General features: G+C 44.6%; 1 protein-coding gene across 2 annotated transcripts in view; it reads right to left on the bottom strand.

Moving 5' to 3' along the window:
- CDK12 (cyclin dependent kinase 12) overlaps window positions 1-26,547 on the bottom strand; it is a 30,799-nt gene extending 4,252 nt beyond the window's left edge. For both annotated transcript variants that reach the window (XM_033171217.1, XM_033171218.1), the window contains exons 1-12: window positions 25,053-26,547; window positions 19,332-20,210; window positions 13,188-13,364; window positions 11,028-11,167; window positions 9,266-9,436; window positions 8,457-8,646; window positions 8,213-8,269; window positions 5,490-5,591; window positions 4,669-4,746; window positions 3,242-3,358; window positions 1,748-1,879; window positions 510-724 (exon numbers count right to left, since the gene is read on the bottom strand). In XM_033171217.1, coding sequence (XP_033027108.1) covers window positions 510-724; window positions 1,748-1,879; window positions 3,242-3,358; window positions 4,669-4,746; window positions 5,490-5,591; window positions 8,213-8,269; window positions 8,457-8,646; window positions 9,266-9,436; window positions 11,028-11,167; window positions 13,188-13,364; window positions 19,332-20,210; window positions 25,053-26,113 — 3,319 coding nt within the window. In that variant the 5' untranslated portion in view covers window positions 26,114-26,547. The remainder of the gene's footprint in view (window positions 1-509; window positions 725-1,747; window positions 1,880-3,241; window positions 3,359-4,668; window positions 4,747-5,489; window positions 5,592-8,212; window positions 8,270-8,456; window positions 8,647-9,265; window positions 9,437-11,027; window positions 11,168-13,187; window positions 13,365-19,331; window positions 20,211-25,052) is intronic.
- Between the last annotated feature and the right edge of the window lie 1,125 nt (window positions 26,548-27,672).

Raw genomic sequence — 27,672 nt, 5'->3', positions numbered from 1 at the left:
TGTTGGGTTTGTCATCTCAGATCTCTTAGACTAACTGACTCATTCTGTCCAATAATCTGATAGGGTCACTCTGGTGAGAGTGATCCTACTGATTCCGCTGGGCCTCTCGGACACTTCAATATCATCAACCATGATAGCCTTCTGGAAACACTCTCCAAGTTGGAAGTCCTGATTAATTAGTTGACAGTCCTTCTGACAATGCATCTGTCTGCATCTTTCCTTGCTGCCCCAGCTTCCTCCTACGTAGGTCCTGCACCAAACGTATGGTTTTCCCAAGTGCAAATATAACAGCTGTATTCCCTTTGTCACTTTTTTTTTGGGGGGGGGGCGCTGGAGATCTGGCTTCAGAATATCACCTTTTACATTAGAGCTCAACCCAGCTGCCTCTGTGTAAAGTAGTAAAAGCAAGCAGCAACCAGCTGGATGGCAAAAAGGAACCAAGGGTAGCAAGAAGACAGCCCAGTCTAGCTAACTAAAGCAATAGCTGTTACCGCAGGCTATACACTGACCAAATGAGTCCACAGCGCAAGGTTGTGTTTTGATCGGAGCAGGCTGTGGTTGTACAGGACTGCTGTGATTCTTGATAGCATCTGTGCTTATTACGGAGGCTGTCTCCTTTCGGGAAACCTTGGCCGAGGGGGGCTCCTCTACCACGATCCCGCTCTGCCGTTGCCGCCGCCGCTTCTTGCTCCACAATTCGTGGCAGTCCTGCCAGTGAGGAAGGCTGCAGAAAGACAGCAAATAGACATTTGTTGAGAAGGGAGCAATGAAGCTGTGGCAGAAGCCTGGAAGGCAAATTCTGACACTGGGCGACCGCCCCTGCCTGTCTGATGCCACACTGGTCCCAAATGCTCAGCACAAAGATTCCCTCTTCTTTCCCAAGCTTTTAGCACAATATGGAGAACTGGGTGTGGGTGGGTGTGCTTTTACTATCTCAGGTATTAGACCAACCCTGCCCATCCTGAGTTATTTGGCATGAATGGAGAACTTAAGAGAAAGGGCAGGTCAGTCTCATACTAACCGACAGGCCTTACAAAAGGAGCTAGATTTGCACAACTTTTGCCCAAAATCTCAATATGACACAACCCTTCCCGGAGTGCTCTGTGTGTGGCAAAGGGCTCAGGGGATGCAAAGGACTGGGTCAGGTCAGTAACACAAGTAAGCTAAACCAAATTTAGGGAACTCTTACGGATAACATTTTCATGAAGACTTAGAGGTGTACTTTGAGCTGTGCTGCAGAGTCAATTTTGGGGCTGCAGATATGCTTGGGTGTGGAGGCTGAAGTCTTCCCGTTGCCTCTGAATATGAATGAGGCAGGCAAAGACACGAAGCAAAAAAATCCTTTCCTAGATCCTCTTGCCTTACAAGGTGGGGTTGGAGTGGGAGGAAAGCAGGTGATATCCTTTCTCATTGCATACAGAAGGAGTATACACTGAGGCTGAAACACATAACAGAAGCCATTCAATTCCTCCGAGGTTAAACTGGCTCACAAACCAGGACTGAGGTTACCTTTCCACTGCTTCTGCTGCGATGGTTAAGTGGGCACCTGTTGGTGAACGCTTCCTCCATGCCAGTAGCATTCTGTGACCTGAACTGTGCAGATCGCTCTGTGTGGATCTGTGGGTTAGCTAGCCCTGCCTTGCTACGAATCAAAGCACTCCACTCTCAGTGCACCTTTAAAAGACTAGGACATATTTCAGTCCCCACCCTGCAGGCTCACTTTCCCAAGGAACAGTGAGGTGCTTACTCTGGAGGGTCCATCTTGCTGACATCAACATCCTTCAGGAAGTCACTTTGCAAGGCTTGCTCTGCTGTGCATCGTTTACTGGGGTCCAGCGTGAGCATATGGTCCAAAAGGTCAAGAGCAGCAGAAGGGATGCTGGGAGAAGAGAGAAAATGAAGAAAACAACAACAACAACAACCACCACCACCCACAAACGGTCCCCATTATGACAATAACAAGCGCTGCTCTTCTGCAGAAATATTATCTCTTAATTCCCTGTCTCCAATGCCCGGGGTGATATTCATCACTAGTCCTACTCAGAATAAATCCACTGATGTTAGGAGACATGATCAACTTAAGTTCATTCATTTCAACCAGTTTCCTCTGAGTACCCCTGCCCTTTAAAAGCAGGCCAGTATTATTACTTCCTGGACTGAGTTAGTGGCTTGTGCAACACAACCCAAGTGCATTACAGTGGTACCTTGGTACTCGAATGGCTTGGCTCCCAAACAAATCTGCTCCCGAATGCCGCAAACCCAGAAATAAGTGTTCTGGTTTGCGAATGTTTTTTGGGAGCCGAACATCCAACGCAGCTTCTGCTTGAGTGCAAGAAGCTCCTGCAGCCAATCGGAAGCCGCGCCTTGGTTTTTGAAGTTTCGGGAGTCGAATGGACTCCCGGAACAGATTTAAGTTTGAGAACCGAGGTACCACTGTTTTCTTCTAGCTAAACAGAAATTTGATGATGAATCCATTCTGAGTTGGGAGACAATGACCTGCACACAGTTTCTAGATAGTAAGTCACTTTGAAACTACAGTGGTACCTCGGGTTAACAAACGCTTCAGGTTACAAACTCCGCTAACCCAGAAGTAGTACCTTGGGTTGAGAACTTTGCCCCAGGATGAGAACGGAAATTGCGTGGCGGCGGAACAGCAGCAGCAGGAGGTTCCATGAGTGAAAGTGCACCTCAGGTTAAGAACGGTTTCGGGTTAAGAATGGACCTCCGGAACGAATAAAGTTTGTAACCCAAGGTACCACTGTACTGATTAGGATATTTGCACCTCACCTATTCTTCCCAAAGCTTAGAGGGGAGCACTAGCCTGGCAGCTTCCTGCAATGTAGGTTAGGGTAAGAAACTCTGTTTTGGCCAAGGTTACTACAGCGAGCTTCACAGCTCAGCAAGGGTATGAACCTGGATGTCTCACATTCAGAACGGACTCTCTCATTGGGGTATTGCACTGGCTATACTCTATATTTCAGCACCAACTTGTTTTGGGCTGATCTCTTGCTGCAAATATCACAAGCATCTTGTTCCATTTCTATCGTGGATTGTTCTCCAGCAGCAAATCATTTTTCTGGTGCCTCTCCATGTCTCAGTCCCCACACTTATTGCTAACACACACATAAAATGTTGGGGTGTGTGTCTTGTGGGGGGGGGGTTCTACACAAATTCAGTGCTTTCTGGAGATATCACAGACACAAGGATTCACAGGCACACAACACTGTTACCCGGGACGTACAAGGAAAACTCCTCCCGTAGGCGCCTTCGGTATTGCTTCTTAGGTTTCATGGTGTTGAAGTAAGGTAGCTTGATGACGTCTGGCCACACAGCCGGACAGGGGCTCCCGCAAAGGCGGCTGCAGGAGATTTAGAAAAGGGAAAGCGTGAACACAACTATGTACAGTGGTACCTCAGGTTACAGACGCTTCAGGTTACAGACTCCGCTAACCCAGAAATAACACTTCAGGTTAAGAACTTTGCTTCAGGATGAGAACAGAAATCGTACAGCGGCAGTGGGAGGCCCCATTAGCTAAAGTGGTACCTCAGGTTAAGAACAGTTTCGGGTTAAGAACGGACCTCCAGAACGAATTACGTTCTTAACCCGAGGTACCACTGTATTGCCTTTCTGTATTGCCTTTCTATACTGCCACGTTGCCCAGGATTTCTTCGTGGTTTACACAAGTTAAAAGGACCATAAAATGTGAAGTGAAACATCCATCAAAATGAAACCGCTCAAACGGAAGCCATTTAGTTCTCCAGCCTGGAAGACGTGGATGGCTTAAGCCTCTTTTGATTTTCCCTCTCATCTAGTGAAGCCATATGGCTTCAGCGCTATTTCTGCACATGCCTGCATGCAGCCTCCCACTCCCCTCACTACTCCTAACCCTACATTGCAGGTAGATGATACAGGGCCTCCCATCAAGGATGGACAGGAATAAACATGTGACACTGGACCTCCTGTGAAGGTCCATTTGCTGCAGGGAATGGAGGGGATCCTGGAACAGACAGTTCCCCACCGGCACAGGATCCTATCCAAGGATCCCCTGCCTCCTGCAGGAGAATAGGCCACAAAACAGACATAACACACAGCAGATCCAAAGGAAAGAGATTTCTATAAAGCTTCCCAGGGCTTGTTTACCTGCAAGGTCAGGTTAATTGCACAGAAGTGCCTATTTTTCTAACTTTTAAAGGACCCCCGTGATTACTGCTCTTTCTCATAGCATAGTTTAGAAATAATTCCATCTTAAGACAGGGTGCCTTGGAAGGTAGAAGCAAGTTTAGGCAGGGACCAGAGTTTTTAAAAAAAGGGTGAAACATTAGGCTAAGGGCATTATATGCTCTGCGCTGCCCTAAATTTCTATGATGGGAGGCTGCTAGTATTCTTGCCTCCCTTTAATCTGGTGCCAATTAAACGAAGCCAAGGGAGAATTTCTCTCTCTCACTGAGATCCTGATTGCTTCTGTTTGTGTCTACATGGTTCTGACACTGAGCTGCCAACAACCGCTTTCTGTCTGTACATAAAAACTACCTGCGGGGGGGGGGGCCTGTTACCTGCACATAAGGTGACTGCTAGCATTTCGGAACAAAATGACTGCTGGCATCGCCAAGACAGCACACACAGCTCTCTTTGCACACGCTCCTGTTGATGGCACACAGAATGATTTACCTGATTAATTCAAGCTGGGACAACTCAAGATTGGCTTGAAAAATAGGCTTCTTTGTAAATAGTTCCCCAAGGATGCAGCTGGGAGGGGAAAAGGAACAAAGAAAGGTTGAAATGAACAGCAGAAACTGAAGGAAGCATTTGAATAGGGAGTTGGGTGACTTTCCTTGGTTGCTTAGGAGGTTTGGTAGAAACCCAGAATTGGGAGGGAAGTGCCCAGTCAAATTTGAACGTTAAAAAAAGTAATTCCATCAACCTCTACGGTCAACATTTTCCATTTGCATTGGGGAGATGTGTGACACATTCACCTTTACCATGCAAAAAGACTGCTATAAAACAAATCCAGAAAGCCCGATCAGTGTTGTGATAGCTTCTGTGCCAATTAGGTGTCCAAAATTTTCTACTTTGGATCAGGATGAAAGCTGGAACTCATAGAACACAGAATCTTCTATTCTCAGCGCTCCAAGGCTCATGGAACACTGAGCAGACTCTTTCTGCAATAAAGGGGCCAGGCTACCAAATTTTAAAAAGAAACAATGGGATGCATAACATAATAAAAAATAATAATCCATGGACACTTTCTCACACACACTGTCATGGTGCACCGTTATGGTGCAAATGACAGAACCTGGCCTATAGCATGATTTCCTAATCTACATCAAATGCGGGCACTGCCAGAGTTTTCACAGTGTGCCAAAATGTTTAGAAAATGTTTTTAGTTCACATACACTCTCTCTCTTGCACAAGCAACTGGAAAAGCACAACACAGGGAAGCATTCACCAAGAACTGTAAACTCATATCTGAAACCAGAAAGATAACTTACCCGCAGCTCCAGACATCAATGGCTGGAGTGTAACGTTCCTCGCCTAGCAGCAACTCAGGTGGTCGATACCATAATGTAATAACTTTATTGGTGTATGGACGGCTAAGTAAGGGGAAAAAAGAGATGCTTCAGGTTAAGAGATTTATGTAAGGAATCGGAACATACATACAGAAGCAAGAATGGTGCAGCCAAACTGTGTTTGGGACCAAGGCTGAAGCTTCAAACCCAGCTGGCTTGGATTCAAATGGTTGAAACAAAATGAACTGTGTAGGAATCATTTTTCATAGTCACATCCCATATTGATGTGTGTGTGTGTGTGTGTGTGTGTGTGTGTGTTTGTTAAAGGGCTTTAGATAGGCTAAGGAAGGTTTCTCTCACAGCCACACCTGCTCAATCCAGACAATGGGAAAAGCGGCTTTTAACGTTTCGTCCAGATGTGTGTCACAGGTGCTTTTACAAGTCATGCTTGTAAAATGTCATCGGATCGCTAATGCTGCTTGAAAAAAATGCTTTATAGGTTAATAGGGCATGCAACCTGATGCATAAAAACTTGAGTGACATTTACACAATGAAATATGCAACACAAAGAAAGCGGCAACAGGAGGCCAGTGGCCTCCCATCTAAGGGGTTAATCAGATGCCCATCTGCTTGATTCTAGGCCATTTGTTGGACTGGAAACGGACTTACACAATCATTAAAAAGGTGTATGTTATTGGATAATACTATTTTTAGTGCCAGAGTAGGACAGCTTCCAGGCTTTGCTTCCTTGTGGTGGCAGCAGCAGGTAATGACTATTCCCATAAGGACAGCCTGGAGGCTTGGCTCCTCTAGGAGAAACATTCTGATTGTGGCGATTTTAAAAGGGAGCATTTCCAGCATAATGCTGGAACAACATGAAGAAGAGGAGGAGGAGGAGGAGTTTGGATTTGATTACCCGCTTTATCACTACCCAAAGAAGTCTCAAAGCAGCTAACATTCTCCTTTCCCTTCCTCCCCAACAAGCAGCACTCTGTGAGGTGAGTGGGGCTGAGAGACTTCAAAGAAGTGTGACTAGCCCAAGGTCACCCAGCAGCTGCATGTGGAGGAGCGGGGAAGCGAACCCGGTTCCCCGGATTACGAGTCTATCGCTCTTAACCACTACACCACACTGGCTCTCAGACACTGGAGGGAAGAATTTCAAAATACTGTAAAAGCAACCAGCATTAGAAATATAATTCATTTCATCTCAGTTATCACTTCCAAATTATTCCCACCCCAATCTCCTGATCCAGAACTTAATACAATTTGCCTCAAGCTATTTTGAAATAAAACAGATATTCACCCTGTGGATAAAACTACCTACCCCCCCTCCCCAAGCTGTTGGTAGGATGAATTACCCCCAGAATACTTGTGGTGTATGGAGAGCGCTTAATATAATGAAAGTCAAGTTTATGTAAGACCTATATCAAGGATTCAAATTATCGTTTTTATTGCTGACTGTTTATACTGCACTTTCAATTGTGCCAAGCTACTTGCGATCCTTACTTCATTCACCCTTGAGCCATTTGGCAGCACAGAATTTGAACCAAAATGAATTAGGGTGTGGCTCAGGAAGGCATCTTTACTCTGCCAGAGACTGAGCTCAGGAGCATGCCTCTGATCACTTGTGGAAACACTGTTCCTTCATCACCACTAGCCTCCACACATTGAGGGATCAGGGAAGAAGGGGTTGCGTTCAACTAGCTTTTGCTCAGCGAAGCCACTGAAATGGGACGTAGGTGACACTGTGGTCTAAACCACTGAGCCCAGGGCTTGCCAATCGGAAAGGGCGGCGGTTCGAATCCCTGCGACGGGGTGAGCTGCCGTTGCTCGGTCCCTGCTCCTTCCAACCTAGCAGTTCGAAACCACATGACCTGGAAAAATTTTCTGCGGACAAATGTTGGCTTCCTTGGCCAGTAAAGCGAGATGAGCGTCGCAACCCCAGAGTCGTTCACGACTGGACTTAACTGTCAGGGGTCCTTTACCTTTACCCTATTCCCAGTCACCAATTTCAATGGGTCTACTCTGAGTAAAGGTTAGTTGATCACAACGCAGAGCTTCCAAGGTAAGAGAAAGATAGGTTTGCGCCACATCTTTGGTTTAAAATAAAAGCACCAGTCTTCACTTCATCAACAGGGACCAAAGGCTCAGAATCATTTGTTTGAGGGCTTCCAATGAGTTCAAGACTGAGGTGGGAATTAGGCTCAGAATCATTTGTTTGAGGGCTTCCAATGAGTTCAAGACTGAGGTGGGAATTAGGCTCAGAATCATTTGTTTGAGGGCTTCCAATGAGTTCAAGACTGAGGTGGGAATTAGGCTCAGAATCATTTGTTTGAGGGCTTCCAATGAGTTCAAGACTGAGGTGGGATTTGAACCCAAGACATTACTCAGATGTTCACCCAAGCAGGACTATCTCTTGCATAAGTCTCACTAAGACAGATGGGAGACGTGCAAGATTAACATTTATGCAGGAGACTGTCCTGGCACTCAGCTATACAGCTCCAAATGAAACATTTTAAGTGTGTTGTAAAGTGCAATATACAAATGTGACACTAGATAGCAATGGTGAGCTATGACAAATTCAATATATTTTTCAAACCATTTTTTTTAAAAAGCATTTTCACAGCGTTTTTTTATATGTGTGTGTAGATTCCATCCTGGTGTAGCTAAATCCACACCTACCCTTTTCTCAGCAGACAACTTACCTTTCTTCTGAACTGTAGAGCCGGGCAAGCCCAAAGTCAGCCAGCTTGATCTGCCCACTGCAACAAGAAGGCGGAAGTAGACTTTTATTAACAATGGCTTACATGTATATTCCAGAAAGCAATCTGGCTGTTGCGTTTTATACGAGCTGCAGCTTCCAAAAACCTTTCCACATTGGCCTTAAAAAGCACAGGAATTGGGAGCCACATCTCCTTTGTCGAATTGGTCTGGCCAGAAGGCAGTTACCTGTTGTTTAATAAGATGTTGGAGCATTTTATGTCTCGATGTAGAAAGTTTTTTTTGTGACAGTAGTCGAGCCCCTCCATCAACTGCTTCATGAAAGACTTGATGTGGTCCTCTGAGAAATGCACCAATCCAGATTCTAGCAATCCCATGAGGTCGTGGTCCATATATTCAAATACAAGATAAAAGGCACCTGGAAGAAGGTGAGGAGGAGAAAATGCCTGTTAATACTGACGGTGTCAAAGTACACAATTTGGTGCTTTAGCCCAAACACTCATCTGTGAAATTTGCAAGATGGAATATGGTGTGAGCAGGAAAAAGCAAGAACAGCTTTTGCTCTGACTCTATGCTTACAGCTGAAACCCTCCTTTTTCTGCCTTCCTTAATATTTATGAAGATTGTCATGATTTTCGGGGGGGGGGGATTAAAATTGGCATGTGCCAGCCCATCACTCACCTTGGAATCATATAGGTCACTGCACTGAACTGATCTCTAAGGAGAGAAACATTTCCTTCCCTGTTCACCACGGTTATGACACCCAAGCGAAAGAGATGGACTGGAAAAGCCTGAAACTCTTCTAAATATCTCAGGAAAGACCCTCAAAATGGAGAGCAAACTTCAGACGTGAATGTTTGTGACAAGACAAGCCTTTGCCATGCTAGCACTCCTGGCGAAAACTGAAGCAAGGCTACGCAGAATCCTTTACCTGGATGGAGCATTTTTATATGCTAAGTATGTTCACTGCTACTAAGGGGGCCCCACAACCTGCATCAGTCTCACGTCTTACTTCTTAGCACAATGTCCTTCGATACCTTTGTCCTTCTTGAAATCCAGTGCATCTTGCTTGTCTGTGACAATTTCCTTCATGTTGACAACACTGCGGTGAATCAACTGCCGGAGAATTTTGATTTCACGGATGGCTGTGATGGGGAAGCCCTCCTTTTCATTGTCCAGCCGCACTTTCTTCAAAGCCACCAACTCGCCTGTCAAACACAAATGGCAGTCGGTAAGAAGGCAGGCAACCATTTGCAATAAAAATGAGCTGAGAAAAAGTTGGTGCTCTTAAACGCAACCCTCCCTTCCAAGTTACATGAAGAAATATTAAGTCAGCACAGCCGGACCTTTGATAAGTACTGGTTGGTAGATAAGGCCAACACTGCTTGGGGTTGGGGGGAAGTAAGGGTTATCAGTTTTGTTCTTGTTTTTATTATGTATTTTGTGTTTTTATCTTGTGAACCACCCTGCGATCCATGGATGAAGGGCAGTATATTAATTTAATAATAATAGTAGTAGTAGTAGTACCACCAGTGGTAAGAGATACATTATGTTATTTGCAAGCTTATAATTTGACACCAAGAAGACAATTATTGCCTACTGCCAGTCATCTTGCCCATTTCATTCTTACAAATCATTGCAAGGCTATTGCTTTGGACTGTGGTGCCACGGCTAGTGTTGGGGAGCAAAGGAGAAAATTCAGCTTCTCTGCCTGGATACATCCCTAGGCCTCTTCTTGTGGTACCAATCGCAGCGTAATGCACAGGGTTTGTTTTGAGAAAACATGAGAAAGCATACTGGCATTGCATTCTGAAGAAATGATGAATAAACAGAGCCCTCCAAGCAGCAGCCTATTACACAGACACCGGCCACATCCATGTAAGAAGAGCCCTGCTGTCTCAGGGCCAGTGGCCCATCTAGTCCAGCATCCAGTCAACGATTTGCCTATGGGAAGCCCACAAGCAGGACAACAGCACAACAGTCCTCTCCCCTCCTGCAGTTTCCAGTAACTGGTATCTGTAAGCATACTGCCTCTGCCTATACGAAAAGAGCTGATGTCAACAAATGTGAAAGCAGTTAAACAACACAGTGCGTTTTTTTATAGGGTACTGCCATGGAGTGGTTGGATGCAGAGGAATGGTGGGGAGGAACCAACTGGGGAATCGCCAAGGGAAGAAGGCTGACTGGCATGCTCTGCGACAGCTACTTAAAAGTGAATTCAGTATGAGAAAAACAGACTGAAAATAGTGTGCACTTTTCTATGAAAATGAAAAGGATCTTTAAAATGACCTTTGGGAATTATAGGGACAGAATGACCTAAAATGTATAGAAACTTATTTTAGAAACTACTACAGCGGCAAGGATGTTACCTGCCCCAAAACGAAAAGAAGCAGAAGTCCCAGCAAAGGAAGAATGGAAACTTACGGAATATGCAGAAATGGTGAAACTTACCAGAAGAATAAGAAATCAAGGTAACATTTTTTTTTTAAAATAAAAGAATGGAAATGGTTTGTTGAATATTTACAGATAAATCATAAACAGACAAAAACATTGGCAGGGTTATTGTAATAAACTGCAGTTTTACAAGAGCATATATTCAAAGAAGATGAATACATGAGCAAATTAAGTTAATTTGGATATGCAGAAGATATCAAAAACAAATTTAAGGAACCGCAGAAAGAGGGAAGGGGGAGGAAGTCAAGTTTTGAAATGTCAAAATGACTGTAAAATTAGTGAAATGTATAAATTTGAAATGTGTAAATAAATAAGAAAAGAAAATAGTGTGCACCGAGTAGCCACCTGTGTCCTTGTCCTTGGCTTTGTACACTTGCCCATAGGTCCCCTCGCCGATAATACCAATGATATCAAATTTGTCCACGCAGCGCTTTCCCCAGTCACTTTCCGTCTGCCTCCTCTCACCGTAACGAGGACAACAGATTCTGAGAGAGAGAGAGAGAGAGAAATCGGAGTTGGGTAGGGGAAGTACAAGAGCTGTAAAAATCCCAAATGCCGACTTCGACAAAACATTTCTGAATAACAAGCTTTGGTGGATCTTCCTGTCCAATTATCTGCCTTCATGGTTCCCATATCAACACCTGACACCACAGTTTCTTTACAGCATTCATGCATGCAAGTTGTAACACCGACTGAAATTTCTAATTCAATATATTATTTATTACATTTATGCTCCACGCTTCCTCTGAGAAGTTTGAAGAACCTCAAACATGGTTTTGGGGCAATTTTCCATTGAGACATTACAGGACTAGGTGTTTAAACATATATGAGAATAATTTAAGCTGTTTTATACAGAGTTTAGCTATTGATCCAGTAGTATTCCAACAGGCACTGGGTTCCCAAAGACAGAGATCTTCCTCAGTCTTGCTACCACAGATCCTTTGACACAGAGATGGGGAATCTGTGGCTCTACAGATGTTGCTGGACTATTTCTGCTTTGGCGCTCTTAAAAAGTGAATCCTCAATAAGTTGCTTGCGATTTGTTTTGCTTCTGTAAATTTGTCCCCATTGTTTTCATTATTTTATAAAAATAGAGCATGTTACATTTAATAAATAAACACAAAGAAAATAAATCTGCTCTGGGAATTTTGCTTCTTCCCTTTAGTTAGGATACCAGCAACTGATTCCTGCACCACACCAAAATTCAGTGGCCCTCTGATTTGCCATTTGCTACCTTCTACGTAGTAATCTTTTCCCTCTCTCATCACCTAAAAAACATTCCTAAAGACTTACTCTTTATGTGCAAAGAGATGGATTCTTTTTATGAACCTCTTTCTTCTGCCATTTCCTCTCCCCTTAAAAATAGTTTTACAGTGGTGCCTCGCAAGATGAAAATAATTCGTTCTGCAAGTGTTGTCGTATAACGAATTTTTCGTCTTGCGAAGCACCAACAGGAAAATAGTGGTTTGACGAAAAAAAATATTTTTTTTCATCTTGCGAGGCAAGCCCATTGACATTTTCGTCTTGCGAGGCGGCCTTCCGCCAGCGAATGCCTTTCGTCTAGCGAGTTTTTCGTCTAGCGAGGCATTCGTCTAGCGGGGCACCACTGTATAGAGATTTGCAACATAATCATAGTGTTATTTACTGGTGCTAATCAGAAAGACTCAGTTACACCAAAGTTAAATAAATATTTACTGACTACCAATCTATTTCTGAGCTGAACTGTAAGGTGTTGACATTGATAGTTTATATTTTAGGTATTTATATAGAAAATGCATCTTTCTCAATGACCTTCCCTGTGTCTTAACATCTTCCGGTGCAGCCCTATGTCAGATGCCTTCCTTGTTAAAGACAAGGCCGGTCTCCTCTAACAACAATGCTTTTTCAGTAGTGACATTTTGCTTGCAGAATGCTCTCCCCTATGAGCTACACAAGGTTAGCATCTTCTTAGCTTTACTCTGCTTCATGAGATCTTTTAATTCTGCCATGCCTCTAAGGAGTAGATTTCTGCCTCTCCACACTGTTTCTATTGTTATTTTAGAACTGTGAATCTCAACACATTATGCAGAGTTTATTCTATTTTTAATCATTAAATAGGAATCATGTATATCAATTCAATAACAGGTTTATCAGTCTGCGCATGACAGCTAACATGGCACGGTAACTGAGTTGGGAACCAATAGTTCCCAGTTCAAATCTTGCCTCTGCCTTCAACACAGTATGTAGCCTTTGGCCATTGTCACACAGGGCTCCTATAAGGTGATTCAGAATGAATGAGAATGCAAGACATAAATGCCAACTGTTCTTATCACTACTAAAACATGGCATGAGATGGCTTGAGCAACGATCTGGCAAGCTCCACTTTACACAACTTCGGTGAGTAGCTAAGTGTCTATCTTCATCTGGTTTCTTATGGTTCCTCCCATTAATTCCAAACCTTAGCAAAATGACCAGAAGTTTCCCTGAAGTGGCCACTATGCAAATAGGTGCCCTCTCCACACTTACTTTGGTCTCTTTCTACATGGTTGCTGAGGTGGTGTGGCTGCCTTTGGTTCTGGAGACTCCGGAGGGGAAGGGTCTCCACCAGGAAGCTCTGGAGGGAGTGGGAGGTCCGTGAGCAAGTGTCGTGGTCTCTGGTCTTTCTCCTTCTTCACAGGTTTTGAGGGAACAATCTCCTTTGGGCTAAAGCACCAGAAAAAAACAACAACAACAAAAGAAGGGCACATTTATCAATTATTTACAGCAACCACTTGTCACATCTCAACACCACCCTCTAACAGAAAGATGACATAAGCTTTCTTTTTTGGAGATAGTCACCAGGATTCAAACTTTACTGACAGTGAGTATTTGTTGGTATTTAGCTCATCCAAGTGATGGGCCATATAAGAACCAAATCTAGTATCTGGCATCAATTTGGGTATCCAAAGTTACTTTAACACACAAACACATACACACACTAAGATGCATCTACCCACTCGTGTTCCAACTCCATGAGGGATCAGCTGCCAGGGTGAGATTAACCCCACTAAGTGGTGAACTCACGAATAGAGTGCCCATAAACAAAGGCGTTCGGCAAGGTTGTATATTGGCCCCCTACCTCTTTAACTCATATATGTGATATGAGGAAACCTTTAGCTGAGTCATCTGCCAATATCCATGCCCCTCGCCTTGCGGATTATAGATGTCCACTACGATTATATGCTGATGATGCAGTAATTTTATCCTACTCTCGAGTCGGTTTAAATAGAGCACTGAAGATTTTTGCTTCATACTGCCGATCCAATCAGCTAGTTATTAATCACGCCAAAACAAAAATAATGTTGTTTTCCAGAAGCCCCAAACAATACACTTGGAAGCTAGATGGAGTGGCTGTAGAACAAGTCATTAAGTTCCAATATTTAGGCATACTGTTCCAACAAAACATGAGGTGGACAGCGCAGATCCAGTACCTTCTTAATAAGGCTAAGTCCCTGGTGTATGCATTACTTCAATTCTACTTCACAGATGGTGCCCTGCATGTGCCTTCAGGGCTGATGGTCTATAAGTCGAGAATAGTAAATACACTAAGTTACGCAGCACCATTATGGGCTGCTCTGGCAAATTTCTCCTCTCTTGAATCCCTACAAAGCCAATTCCTTCGTCGTCTCCTGAAAGTCCCCACCTGTGTGAGCAATGCGGCCATACGCGTGGAGCCGAGGATGCCTTCCTTGGAGACGCTCCTGTGGAAGCGTGTTTTTATTTATTGGTTGACACTCTGGCACAGACTGCCTGAATGTTATCTGGCCCAATGCTTATGGCGCAATTAGTTCATGAGCCCTTGGGCTAGTAAGATTCACACCAAACTTTTGCTTATTGGAATTTCGCCCTTAGAGATTCTGAATCAAGATCTATATACAGCAAAAAAGACCATCTCCCAAAGATTGGATGACATTGAGCTGCATCGCAGTATTATGCTGGGCGGAGGGACATGCTCACCGAGATCTCTGGGAATTGTACCCCCACTTCAAGTACCAGCCTATCTATCAACTCTTTCTATTGCTAGTCACCATTTCGCTTTTATTAAAGCACGGTTTAATGTCTTCCTTTCAAACGTTCTTTTTCACAGATTTTCTAGGGGCCAAGTTTCAGTCTTATGTGCCTGTGATAACCGCTCAATTGAATCTTTGTATCACATAGTGTTTGTCTGCCCCTTGTATACTGATGCCCGAAAGACTTTATTACTCCCATTAATTCAAAAATTACCGGGGTATTTGGAAGAGACTTACCTTGCTCTTCTGTTGCAAGATACAGACCCGAATGTAACCCTACATACATATGGCAAAATTTCTGACCTCAGTCCTGACACTTAAGAAATGCAATGGATTGTTATATACAGTTTGAAATTTTAATTTAACTTTTATTATATTCTATTCAGCTGAGTATTTTTTTAATCTATTTTATTGTTAGTAACTGTAAACCAGGCTGTGCTGTTCTGTTTCTGTTTTTGGTTGTTATGTATATGGGCTTAAAGCCGAAATAAAATGAGTTGAGTTGAGAAGCATCTACCCTCATGGTTGAAACTTCGGGGCCAAAATGAACAGGCAATATCTAGTGAAGCCAGAAAAAGGCTGGTTTGCACAGGTACTCCTTTCCTCCCTTGTAAGTTATCTCTTAGACTGACTGGCCATCTATCCCCTTTCTGCTCCTGCATACAAGTGGAGACCATTTTAGGAGGATCCAACTGACACGCAATCACTGATGCGGGGTCCTGTTGGGCCCAGAAGAAGTCAAAACAAGGACATAACGGGGGGCACTTATACGTGCTCCATCAACGCACTGGGGGCTGAAATGGTTGCCACTTCTGGGGTCCATTGCCCTCCCTAGCAGATGTGAAGAATTGAAGTCCTCTTTGCCATGGTTGGTGAGAAAGAGGGAAGGGTAGATAGGAAACAGAGAAGAGAAATACCCCCAACTGTTACTTGCAAATATTAATTTCTGCTTATAAGGAGTGGGATGACTTTCTGACCACTGCATATATGAGCTTTTTACATGAAACAATTTTCTCCGCAAGTTAAAATTTAATTTTCATCCATCTTCAGTCACCTGCTGTTACAGGTGTGACACCCCTCACCATCACCAAATTGAATCAGAACTACAGGCTGGTTCGTGTGCAGAGTCATCAGGACAACCTAAAGTGGTAATGTGCATGTGTGAATGCACCACTACATATGTAGGATTAGTTAAGAAGAGATCTGCTGGATCAAACCAAAGGCCCATCTAATGCATGATACTGTTCTCAAAATGGCCAACCATTTGCCTCTGGAAAGCACACAGGCAAGGCATGAGTACTATAGCACTCTTTTGCTCATGATCCCCATCAACTGTTACTCAGAGGCATACTGTTTCCAAAGCTGGAGGTAATGTAGCCATCATGACTAGCAACCACAAGTGGCCTTAATTCTCCCTTGGCCTACAGACAAGAACTTTCACTTTACTTCAAACACAATGCTTTTTTTGAAACACAGGCAGTGATCATTTTCAGAACATCCAACTGACGCGTGATTGCCAACGCATGGGTCCTTTTAGACCCGGACGAAGGCAGAAAGGAGCACACTTATATGTGCTCTGCCGATGTGTACTAGGGGCAGGAATGGAACCCCAGTGTGAAGTGGTCCCCACCTGTAACCAGTTGTCAAGTAATGCATATATGCAACTTTGAATCAGCCTTGTGAAGTGCACACACAGAAAATGAGTAACGCAGAGCTAAGCCTAGCAAAAATTCATACCTGGAGTCCAACAAACTGCCCTGTTTGAGGTCAGGAATGAAATCCCTCCCTAGAAGTCAGTCTGGCTAGTGACACTGGGAGCTTATGACTTCTGATGGCTGAAGTCAGCTTGATCTACTGCCCTGTAAACTCTCTTTCAGGGGTGCACTAGATCTTTGCTTAATTACACAGCTGATCAGATGGATTGAAGGCCTTTCCTCTGGGCAGGATTTTTAAAGTATCAGGCTTCTTTGCCTTATTCCAGCCCCACATTTCTAAAGGTGGGCTTTATGGTTCAACACAGTTGGCAGGCATAAACTATGACCCCCACATCACCACCCTACTAACCTTTGTTCCTCCCTATCTTCTCTCCCAAAGTCCTGTCAGTATTATTTTAAAAAAGAACAATATTGTAAATGAAGCAAACCCCCACTCAATTGTTTGAAGCTGGTTTACATAACTTGCAGCAAATAGAACATTAGATTCTACAAGCACAGAATATGATCACAATGCACCATTCCAATCTCTCTCTTGGAAGCCTCTATGGGCTCTAGCTGAATTGGAGAGAAGAGACAAAACCAGATCCCGCACCCAGTGCTCGAAACTCCCACTGTTCTAGGCACATTTTACAACAGGGAATTTCATTAGTGCGAGCAGTTTCTGAACTCTGGGCGCAGTAGTGCACCTAAGATTTCAAATTAAAACTGCAGACTGGAAGGAAAGGAGGACCTTTTTCTGCCTCCCCACTTCCAACTACTCTCTGAAGACTGGAGGAGAGACCGTCTTAAGAATACTACAGGGAAGGACTAGACCATATGAAAAATGAACATATTATTTTAGCTGCTGTTCATTCATTTTCAGCTTTGTAGTCATTAGAAAAAAGCGCACCTAGACGTTCTGTTGTTGCGCCCGTTACCCAGGTTTAAGGTGCCATTTAGCTCCTAACTTTTGTATCTCAGATTCTAACACTGCCTGTACATGCGTATGGCATCACAGAACATGCTCCTTAGAAAGGAAAACCACCTCACAGGCCAAAAAGACGGGCAATTTCCATGTTCATAGTTAATTCAAGACTTATAGTTACTTCAAAATTTAGGAATATTTTGACAAAGACTGGCATGAGCTTATCTCCTCCTTACAACTACACCAGACAAGGAGTGGGGAGAACAACAGCCTCAGCTTTGTCCATTATTTAGCATTAGATCTGAACGTGGTTATCTACAAATTCAGGGGATTGTTGTTTTAACAAACTAGAGTTAGACTAAAACAAGCCTTGGTTTGATAAGCAGGCTGAGAACCTATCCAGAAAAAGCAAACGAGCCAAAGGACTCACTAAAAAAGAAGCCCAACCTCCCTAAAAATTCAAGACTCTGTATTGGGAGAATATTCTCTCTGACTCCAGATATGGCAATCAATCATTGATAGTGAAGCAAATGCCACACACTGTCCGTGCTTGGATGATAACCTCTCAGTGCACAGGCAGCTCCTTTGCCATGATTAAATCAGGAAGTCTCTGTTGAACCCATTTTGTCCAAAATGGAAAACTATGTTACAAACTCCAGGCTAATATGCTGGGTTGTCTTAAAGCATAGTTTCCCAGTTACAGGTAGGTAGCTGTGTTGGTCTGCCATAGTCAAAACAAAACAAAATAAAAAATTCCTTCCAGTAGCACCTTAGAGACCAACTAAGTTTGTTCTTGGTATGAGCTTTCATGTGCATGCACACTTCTTCAGATGCATGCATACGAAAGCTCACACCAAGAATAAACTTAGTTGGTCTCTAAGGTGCTACTGGAAGGAATTTCAGAGTTTCCCAGTTAATCCAAAATAGGAAACTAGGGTTAACAAGAAGTTTCCTAGCTTAACTGTGGAAAGCAGCAAACTGTGAAGGGGCGCCGTGCAAGGGCTAAACACTCATGCATTTCTCAGATTAATGAACCAAGACAAGATAGTCTGAACCTGACTGCCAAGTCCTTTAAAGAGAAAAATTGAGCCCAGTAGCATAAACCTGACGCACTTAAACTGTTGCTAACTGGGGATTTTTTTTCTGAGTTGGCCACATAAGTGAGGCATTGTGAACAAGGGGCCAACACTAAAACAAAAATTTAGGTTTATATATGCCAGGGATTGGCAAGGTCTACCTTGCCTGGCCCGGTTCACTCCAGCAGAGATCCCTCTGTGGGCCGGATTGCACACGTGCATAAGTGCACCTGCCTGCAATTTCCGCCGTCTGCGCCTGTGCTGACACGATATCCAGTGTCTGCACAGATGCGATTTCCGGCATCTGCACATGTGCAGACGTGATTTCCAGCGCAGCAAAACCGAGTCCTCGTGCCACGCTGGTTTAGCAAGCACATGGGGACTTGCCAAGCGGGCAGCTCGTGGGCCAGTTAAATGATTTGCGTGGGCAGCTTGTGGCCCATGGGTCTTAAGTTGCCGACCCCTGATATATGCTACACAAGGAATAGTGCTGCTGTACAACCATTCATGTCGGCTAAATCCAGTACTATCCTGACTGGCAACAGTTGTCCAGAATTTCAGGCTAAAGCCTCTTTCAGCTCTGTTATTTAAGCAAAGATCCTTTATTCAACATGCTCTAACTTGGGGCCATATCTTCCATTTCCTGCAAGGGAGCCGCAATCCTAACCATCCCACTAATTTAGAAGCCTGTTTTACACATCCATATACCTGGTATCCTCTCCATACATTCCAAAGCTGCTTTCTACATCTGAGGCCTTGAGTTATTCTTCACTATCTGTGCCATTTTCAGAAAGCCAAATCACATTTCAAACACCAGATTTTTTCATTTGCAATGAGAAATGAGCAGATACATTAATTCTAACAAGTCCTGGTCCATAATATTACCAACCCTTTGTGGAAGAGGTTTGTTTGGTTATTGCGCTTACCTATCCATGTCATCTTCCCCAGGCAAGACAGGTGGAAAAGGAAGCGGAGGCAACGTTGAAGTTTTCAGATGCGGAACAGCAGTTGTCACAGATACATGCGCCTTTAAGGAGGACTGCATGGTGGGTTGAGAGTTAGCCTGAGTAGTCAGAGATGTCCTGGAGTGGGTAGATGACGGCAGACACAATGGAACTAAAGCAGGGGTGTGAGTGGCAGGTGACTGGGAAGGCGGCAGAGGGGGAATAACTGGTGATGGAGGCAAAGGGGGTAACGGAGGAGGAGCCTGTGCAGGGGGCGACGATGTTGGCAGAGGAGGTAGTGACTTAACAGAATGCAAAAGAGGTGGGACCTCTTGCTTGGCTGTCTCTGTTTCCTTTGGAGTCACAGTTTCCTCCTTTCCGCCTGCAAGTTTCATATCTTTTGTTCCCAATGCTTTTGAGTCTTTAACTGAAGCAGGAGGTTTCTTCTCGTGGTTCTCTACTGCCTTTGTTTTTAGGGGCTCAGGAGTAGTTTTTGTCTCTGTGTTGTGCTGTGTGACATTTGCTGGCTCAATGTCAGAAGGGCACTTCTCAGGTTTAGCCGTTTTTGCCTTTTTGGCCTCAACCGCTGGCTCTTTAACTTCAGCCAAACTGTTTTCTTTCCTAGATAAAACGCTAGGAGAGTCCTTCCTCTCCTTCCCATCAACCTTTGCTGCAGCTGCAGCAGCAGCTGCCCTCTCTTTTTTCTTTCTACTCAGTTCAGCCCCCAGACTGGAGTTCAATGGTAGCCGGGCAGGTGAGATACTGGAATGGCGACTGCGGGACCCAGATCTCTGCTTTTTGTTATGTGAAGATGAGTGCCTCGAGTAAGCAGGACTTCTACTTCGAGACTTCACTGGCTTCCTGTGGAAAAAGTAGAGGAAAATCAGCATCTCCAAAAAACGCTATAGTCATGTGCAAACCTTTAGCTCTCAAAGGGGTGGGGGGCATGCTTGAAGTGTGTAGACATGGCTGTGATCCTGTGGCTCCAAAGAACATTTTAACTCCTCACCAGCTTCCCCATTTGCTTCTATCAGCCACATATTTTTTTTACAACACATTAAACAATCAGTCACTGCACTACCTGCCAAAGTAGAGGTGGACAACTTCTGGCCATGGTGTATTCGGCGCCTAGCCAACTTGCCTGGGGGCTAGAAACACTACACCTTAGTATCACTGCATGACACACACTAGGCATCTTGGCTGAGGAAAGGCTTAGGGAAACAAAAATCTCAGCACTAAAGGGAGAGCATGTGCCAGAGTCCACTGTAGCAAGGTAGAACTCTTTCCTGCAGAATTCTTTCCTGTATTATTTTCATTTATGATGAAAGGAGCACCAGACAACTGAGAAAAAAGCTGAAGAGCAGTTCAGTACAGCATGCCTGAGAGTCTCATGCCACTCCTCACAGAGGGAATATGCTAGAGGTGGGATATGACCCATGGATTGCCTCCTGGCCATCCTAGTTCTACCACCACTTAAGGCTGGACAAAATGCTTCTGCGGATCAAATCTCAGGTCAACTGATCACCATAATCTAAATCATTCCTAAACAGGAACATGGGGGGGGGGGTTTGAGTAAAAGAATATGTACTAAACAGTTACCTCACAAAGTTCAAAAACGTTAAACCAACTTTTGGAGTCAGGTGTTTTCAGAAGATGAAGCATTTCCTTTGAATTGAAAACTCAACCAAATCCTGGTACCTAGCAGAAGCACTACAAGACTTCTCTGTCTTAGCTGGCAAGGACAAGATGACGCTAAGAGCCATTTTAGTAGCTCAAAATGTAACCTTCCTGGAGATAGTGGTTGCCTTATTACTTACAGGTGATTTGAAAGTTTGGGCATATATTTTACAATCACTACTGAAAGACAGCATAACTTTTGAGACTCACAGGCAGTGCTGGAAAAATCCCAGCTGCATTTTTCACTAAATGCACAGGACTGAACGCACTGCTGCTTATGACAGGCAGGGACAATTTAAATTCGGCTCTTGAGATCTGGCCGTACAAGGACCAGGAGACTGGGGAGGAGGGCACACACAGCAGAAGGCAGCCCCTCTAGGAGCAACCAAAAGGAGTGTCATTGATTCAGTTTAGTAAACAAACTGATTTCAGCTTCAGGCCAGTCACTCTAATTTCATTCTGTGTGCACATCAGACTGTCAATAAGTAACTACAACAGGCATACCTGCCATTTCAGACTGTTCAAATTCTCTGAATGGCCTGACATGGGAAATGCCAGTTGGGCTCTTGGTGATGGCTAGCTCACTATTCAGTTGCTATCCAGCAGGAAAACAGCCAGTTGCGGGGTAGGTTCTTCCCTGGGTGTGCCTCCCTTGACTGGGGCACAAATCAGACTGCCATCCCTAGAGCCATGACCATCACTGTTGGGGATATCCATTTATCCTACACACACAATCACCAGGATGTTTTCTTGTAACTCCTTCAAGGACCCTCCAAGTTATATAAGCAAATATCCACTTGCCTAGCTTTTCACGCTGAGTAAGAATCACTTTCAAGCAACCAAGCAGGGAAGCTTTGATACACTGGAAAAGAGCTTTTTTTATTTTGTCCAGGCTGTTTGAAAGCTCTATGTCCATGTAACTCTATCCCTCCCTTTTGTTTTGACTAAGACATGTCCAAAGAACTGCAAGTGGAATGTCTGAACATCTTTTCTCGACTCTCAGAAACCTACTGTGACAATGAGAAATTCCCTCATCGGCATTTTCAAACTTTTAAAGAATTAATTTATAACAGTGGACTTCAAAAGAGTGCTCCACAGAACTTCCACAATAACAAGACTAGAAATGGTTGTCTGAAAAGATCGTTTGTTCACCATTAACCAATTATTTCCCTGGAATGCACACAGCACTGCAGTATTCTCGGGCACACTTTAATTTCAGTGAGGTGATGGCTACACACAGCAGGCGTCTCTTGCAGTCCATAAATCCAAGCATGTATGCTAATACATTTCCCAAAATCCTCTGAAGTGTGAAGGAACTGCACAGTAGATGGGCCAATGTGGAAAGTGTTCCTGCAGGTAGGGTATTTCCAAGGATCTGTAACCCTAATCTCATTAAACAGCATACCTGCCTCTGCTCACTTAAGAATTTGGCTAGAAACTGGATCCCACCCCCCCCCCCCAGTCCTGTCCAAAGCAGGCAGCTCATTTGATACTGGGCTTCTTCGAATTTTGAAGTATTCATTTAGCCCTAAGGGGTCTTTTCTTATTGTTCCCATGAAACAGTTCAGAAGCAATAGAACATGCTTTCTATCGAGGAACACTAACTTTCTACTCCCAATAGGAAAAGGAGGTGAATTGGAGCAAGTTAAGGGTTTTTTAAAGCACCTGGTGAGATAACGCAGCATGAAGGGAAAAAAAAGTCAAGAGTAGACAAAGCCAAAGAGATGAACAAGGGTGTATGAAAACAAACAGGAATGAGATCCCCTTCCTAGATTCACATATTTAAATATTTAAACATCTACTCTGTTCAAGCTTACTCTACCTAGTACCTAACAAAGGCTCCACCATGCAATCCTTTTCATAGCAGCTTCCTAAAAGTACTTAAGGTACCCCAAGTGCTTGCAATCAGCTTTCATTATCCAGTTCTTTTTCATTAAAAAGAGATGCTTTATGCTAAAGAGAATTTTCTGATAGCAATTGCTCCTTAATGAGCAGGAAATGGCAGCTGCACTTGCTCAACCCTGTTTAGAAGTAGTTGCCAGGGACTGAGGAATCAACCTGCCTGACCCAAGAGATGTTACTACTGTACAGGTGGGGAATGGTGGCTGAGAGACAGGGATTTGCTCAAGGCTATCCACAGAGTTCATGGCTTGGCAGATACGATCCCATTAGAATCTAGTGACTAGATAACCAAAACAACAAGATGGTGACTATATGTTTAGCACTGACAAGGTGCTAGGCACTAGATAGAGCACAAGGAGCTTATAGTCAAATGGCAACTTTGCACATTCAAAGCCCAACAGCAAACTCAGTGTTCAAAACTCCCATTGTTCTAGGCACTTTTTACAACAGGGACTTTCATAAATGTGAGCAGTTTCTGAGCTCTGGGTGCAGTACTGTGCCTAAGATTTCATATTAAAACTGCAGAGCAAGCTGTTGGGTGATCTGTGGTGATCTGTGACCAAAGCAGTTCCGCACATCCAGATTATGAAATAACTTAAGTTTCAGAAATGACAAAAATGTAACCTCATTCTAAGTAAACTGAACAGGTGAAAGGTGTTGACTGGCTTTGATCAAGGACTAGCAAGGATGTTAGTAGTGGATTCAAGATCCCCTTTTATGATTGATTTTTAAAAGCATTTTACTGTACTGCCCCCAAGGTCAATTTAAACAGGTTGTAGGATGCCTGGATTCCCTTGAAGGTGATCACTAGCTGTATTCAAAAGGGATTTCTGAGGTACTCACATCTAACGTGAATGTGGTAATGGATCAGAAGCAAACATTTCCACACACATCTTGAGATTTGGGTTACATACACCACAACTCTCTAACATGAATGGGGAGATTTCATATTCACCTATTCTACCTTGAGAAAAGCAGCTATCCAAGGCAGATTTAATTGAAACCAAGTTCTACTGAAACCAGTGGAACCTGGTAACCACATAACAGCCACAAATCTTGTGAGAAATAGGTACCTTGGATACCATTGCAATCTGAGACTTTAGTTCTATTGACGTACCTCACTTTCTACTGCTCAATATACTTAGGATCAGGACGGCACAGTTTTCTACAATTCTAAACCTTGTTTTTTTAATTAACATAAGGAAGATTTAGTAAAAGGTATCCATCAATTTCACCACTCTGTGCATCTCCACCAACTGACATGCCACAAAATGGAACCATGGTTTGCCACTTCAGAAATTGTGTCCAAATCATGGTTCACTTTCAGAGGTCACATTAAACTCTAGTTTAGTATGATGAGGATGAGCTGCAGTAGCTTCCATTTCCCCGTCCCCTCTTCTGGTGTAGCTCCAAAGAGTTTTTTTTTGTTTCCGATTTTCATTAACCACTCTTCAGTGGTTTTTGTTTCCGATTTTCAGTGCGTTATCTGAATCCTAAATTGTGGTTGATGCTAACTATGATTTGCTTCAACAAGGCATGGTTTTAAGTTACCTTGTTTCAAACAAGCACCCGTTTCTTGGGTTCAGATAACCAGACAAGCTAGTTAATCTAAACCAAAACTTCTAAACATCTCCTCAAAGCCATGCAGGAGCAGGAAGAGGAAGCATGTTATTCCAACGCTCACTGCACTCATTCTTGTCTTGCTAAACTATGGTTTAGCACAGCCTTTCCCAAACTAGTACCCTCTAGCTATAGTTGGATTCCAACCTATCAGCCCCAGCCAGCATGGTCAGATCAAGAATGATGGGAGTTGTTGTAGCCTAAAATTTTTTGCAGGGCACCAGGCTGGGGAACAATGATTCAGCGCGACATCTGAAATGAGCCAGTGTCTCATTGGCTGAATGGATTTGGTTACCTTTCAAACTCAGATTCCCAATGCAATAAAGTGAAAATAATAATTATCTAATCATAAAAGTGCTGCAAGACAAGCAACAAAGACCTTGTACCCTAAACAAATCATGTTACAGGGGAAAAGCAAATATTTTTCTTACCTGACTTCAGGACACTAGCACCATCTGAACCAAAGAAGTCAAACACTTTTGATTAAAAATAAAGGCCACGCACCTGGACACAGGACTTCGACTCAGCGACCGCTTGGAAACAAAAGGACTGCTGGAGCGCCTTCGGTTGAATGGGCTAGGCGACCTTCCACTGTAAGACCCACTTCCCCTCTCGTAGCTTGATGAACGCCGCCTGCTGTATGGGCTGACTGACCGCTGCCGCCTGCCGTAAGGGCTCGGAGAGCGCACATTGGATTGGTATGCAGCAGGCTCCTTGTATGGTGGGCTGACTGATGGTCTCCGTGAAGACCCACCGGGACTCTTCTTGTAGGAATCATAGTTACTGGATGTGTGTGAGCGTGGAGGGCTGAGATCATAGTCCTGTGTGTAAGATGCTCCTGAGGGGCTATCATCCTGCTTGGGACTGTCTGACCACTTGCGATGGGGACTTCTGGATTTCCGCTTTGGACTGTCCAGCGATTTGTAACTTTTAGGAGCATCCCTTTTCCGGTGACTTTTGCTACGGTCTTTGTGTCCGGACTTTGTCTCTCGTTCTTTCCTGGACTTTTCCTTGTGCGATTTGGCTGACCGGGAGTCCTTGCTGCTGCTCTTGAATGACTTAGATGAATGGTCATCATTCTCCTCATGCAGCTTTTTGGAGGCCCCCGACACCTTTTCTTTAGTGGAACTCAACTTGCCTGAGGAGTCTTGGTTCCTATCCAGCCTCTTCTCTTTGTCTACCAGCTTGCTTTTCATCAACTCACGGACTCGCTTGTGTTGATGATGCCGATGCCTGTGTAGCCGGTCACTCCTTTCTGATGTCCCTTTTCTCTCATCATTCTCCCTGTGTTCCAGCTTGAGGACTGCTTCATCTGAAAAGGTGTCCGAGTCAGAGCTGATATCATCATATTCCACCAATGGCTTGATCATGCTGCCGAGCGGTGCTCCAGCTTCTTGGGCCCCCATCGGTGAGTCTTTGGAATGCCTGGACTTGTGTCGTTTGTGCTTGGAGAGTCGGTGCCTCTCTTTGCTGTTTGAACTGCCACTGCTGGACACTGCTTCTTGATACAAGGACCCCCCTCCTCCTGAATCCTTCTTACCCCCATGTCTCTCTGGGTTTGGCATTCCTTCTCCACTGTGCTTGAAAAGAGGGGGGAATCCTCCAAAACCCCCTAAGTCTAAACCTCAACTTACCCGCTTCCAAAACAGAAGGGCTGCTTTCACTTTAGTTACCTTGTCCTACATTCAACCCACTCTTCTCTCTCCTACATGGGGCTGAATGTAGTTTCTTTACAAGGATCTGGGTCGACAAAGTATATTATGGGAGAAGTCGCCCCACAGGCTACCCCCAACCTTCTGAATAGGGGACAAGCAGCAATGGCAAGAATGTCCCCTGTTCTTAGACTTCAAAGGTAGGATGGGAGGAGTGGGTTGTTAAGACCCTGAACAAGTACCCTACCTCAGTTATCCACCAGTTTCAGAACATAAACACGCCAGAAGCACTAAGATGCTCTTAGGTTCCTTTGTAAATGGGGAATGAGTTTGGGAGTTCTCCAACCTGCTGCCTACCCCCCACAAAAAGAGAGCTTCAGAAAAAGACCCCACTCCACCCCCAGTTTTCTGAAGCAGCGGTCCCCCCAAACAATAGGCCTCTTCGTTTCTAAGCCACCAAAATATTTAAGCAACGTGCTCCTCGTGGTCAGGGGTACCCCCACCCCACTAACTCAAGGCCCCCTTGGAAAGAAAGATGAGGGTCGGACTTAGTTCCTACCTCAAACACCCCCTAAGTTCCTGAGAAGAGAGCACGGGGGCGGGGAGATGGGCACACCTCCACCCGCCCCAAGGCCTGGCTGTGTGGGGAAACCCCTGGGCCCCTGGGCCAACGCGTTCCCACCGAGGGGGCTCCCCTGCCCTCAGCCTGAGTCTCTAGCGAGGCCCCCAAGCCGGGACCCCAACCTTCCTCTTCCTCCTAGTACTTCCCAGAACGAAACGGAGCCGCTTCCAGGTTCGGGTGGGGGGAGGGGTTGGGGGGGGAAGAGGAAAGGTAGAAAAGTGAGAAGGGAGAAGGTTAGCCACCAACTCTCGCGAGAACGTGGGGAGAAATCGCCGCCGTCCTCCTCCTGGCCGCCGATGCCGTGGCTTCCTTTGCAGCCAGCCGCTCGGGGGTTCCTTCCCCCAACTCCTCTCTACCTGCTCCTGTTTCTCCAAATACCGCGAGAACATGCACATGCGCGCGTGTGAGCGCTCGGTCGCCCTTCCTCGCACGCAGGCGCACACGGTCGGAACGCAGGAGGAGGCTCGAGAAGTCTCGCGACGCCGGGCCCTGGAAGCAAATAGGGAAGCGGAGATGGGGGGGGGGGGGGGCTGGAAGGCGGATGAAGCAATTTTTTTTCGTAATCTCGCGGGAAGTGGTTTTTGTCTTTCAACAAAACTTTATTTCATTGTAACCGCAGACGACAGCATTCCTGAGGAAATAAACTTTTATTAAGGGAAAATGCAAGGTTGTTTTCATAAGGAGGGGCCATGAACTTCCATTCATTCATTTCTTCCTGTACCGTTCAACAAACTTTATTGAAACTTCACACACTGTAGTTCTGGGGACATATATCTTTCAACAAAACTTTATTATTGATTCTCGCCCCCCTTGGCAACAGGAGCAAACGAACTTATGAATGGCAGTTTCT

This window comes from Lacerta agilis, chromosome 14 (assembly GCF_009819535.1).
Source record: "Lacerta agilis isolate rLacAgi1 chromosome 14, rLacAgi1.pri, whole genome shotgun sequence".
NCBI lineage: Eukaryota > Metazoa > Chordata > Lepidosauria > Squamata > Lacertidae > Lacerta > Lacerta agilis.
Note: the sequence above shows the minus strand (reverse complement) of the source record. Positions and strands in the feature narration are given on the sequence as shown.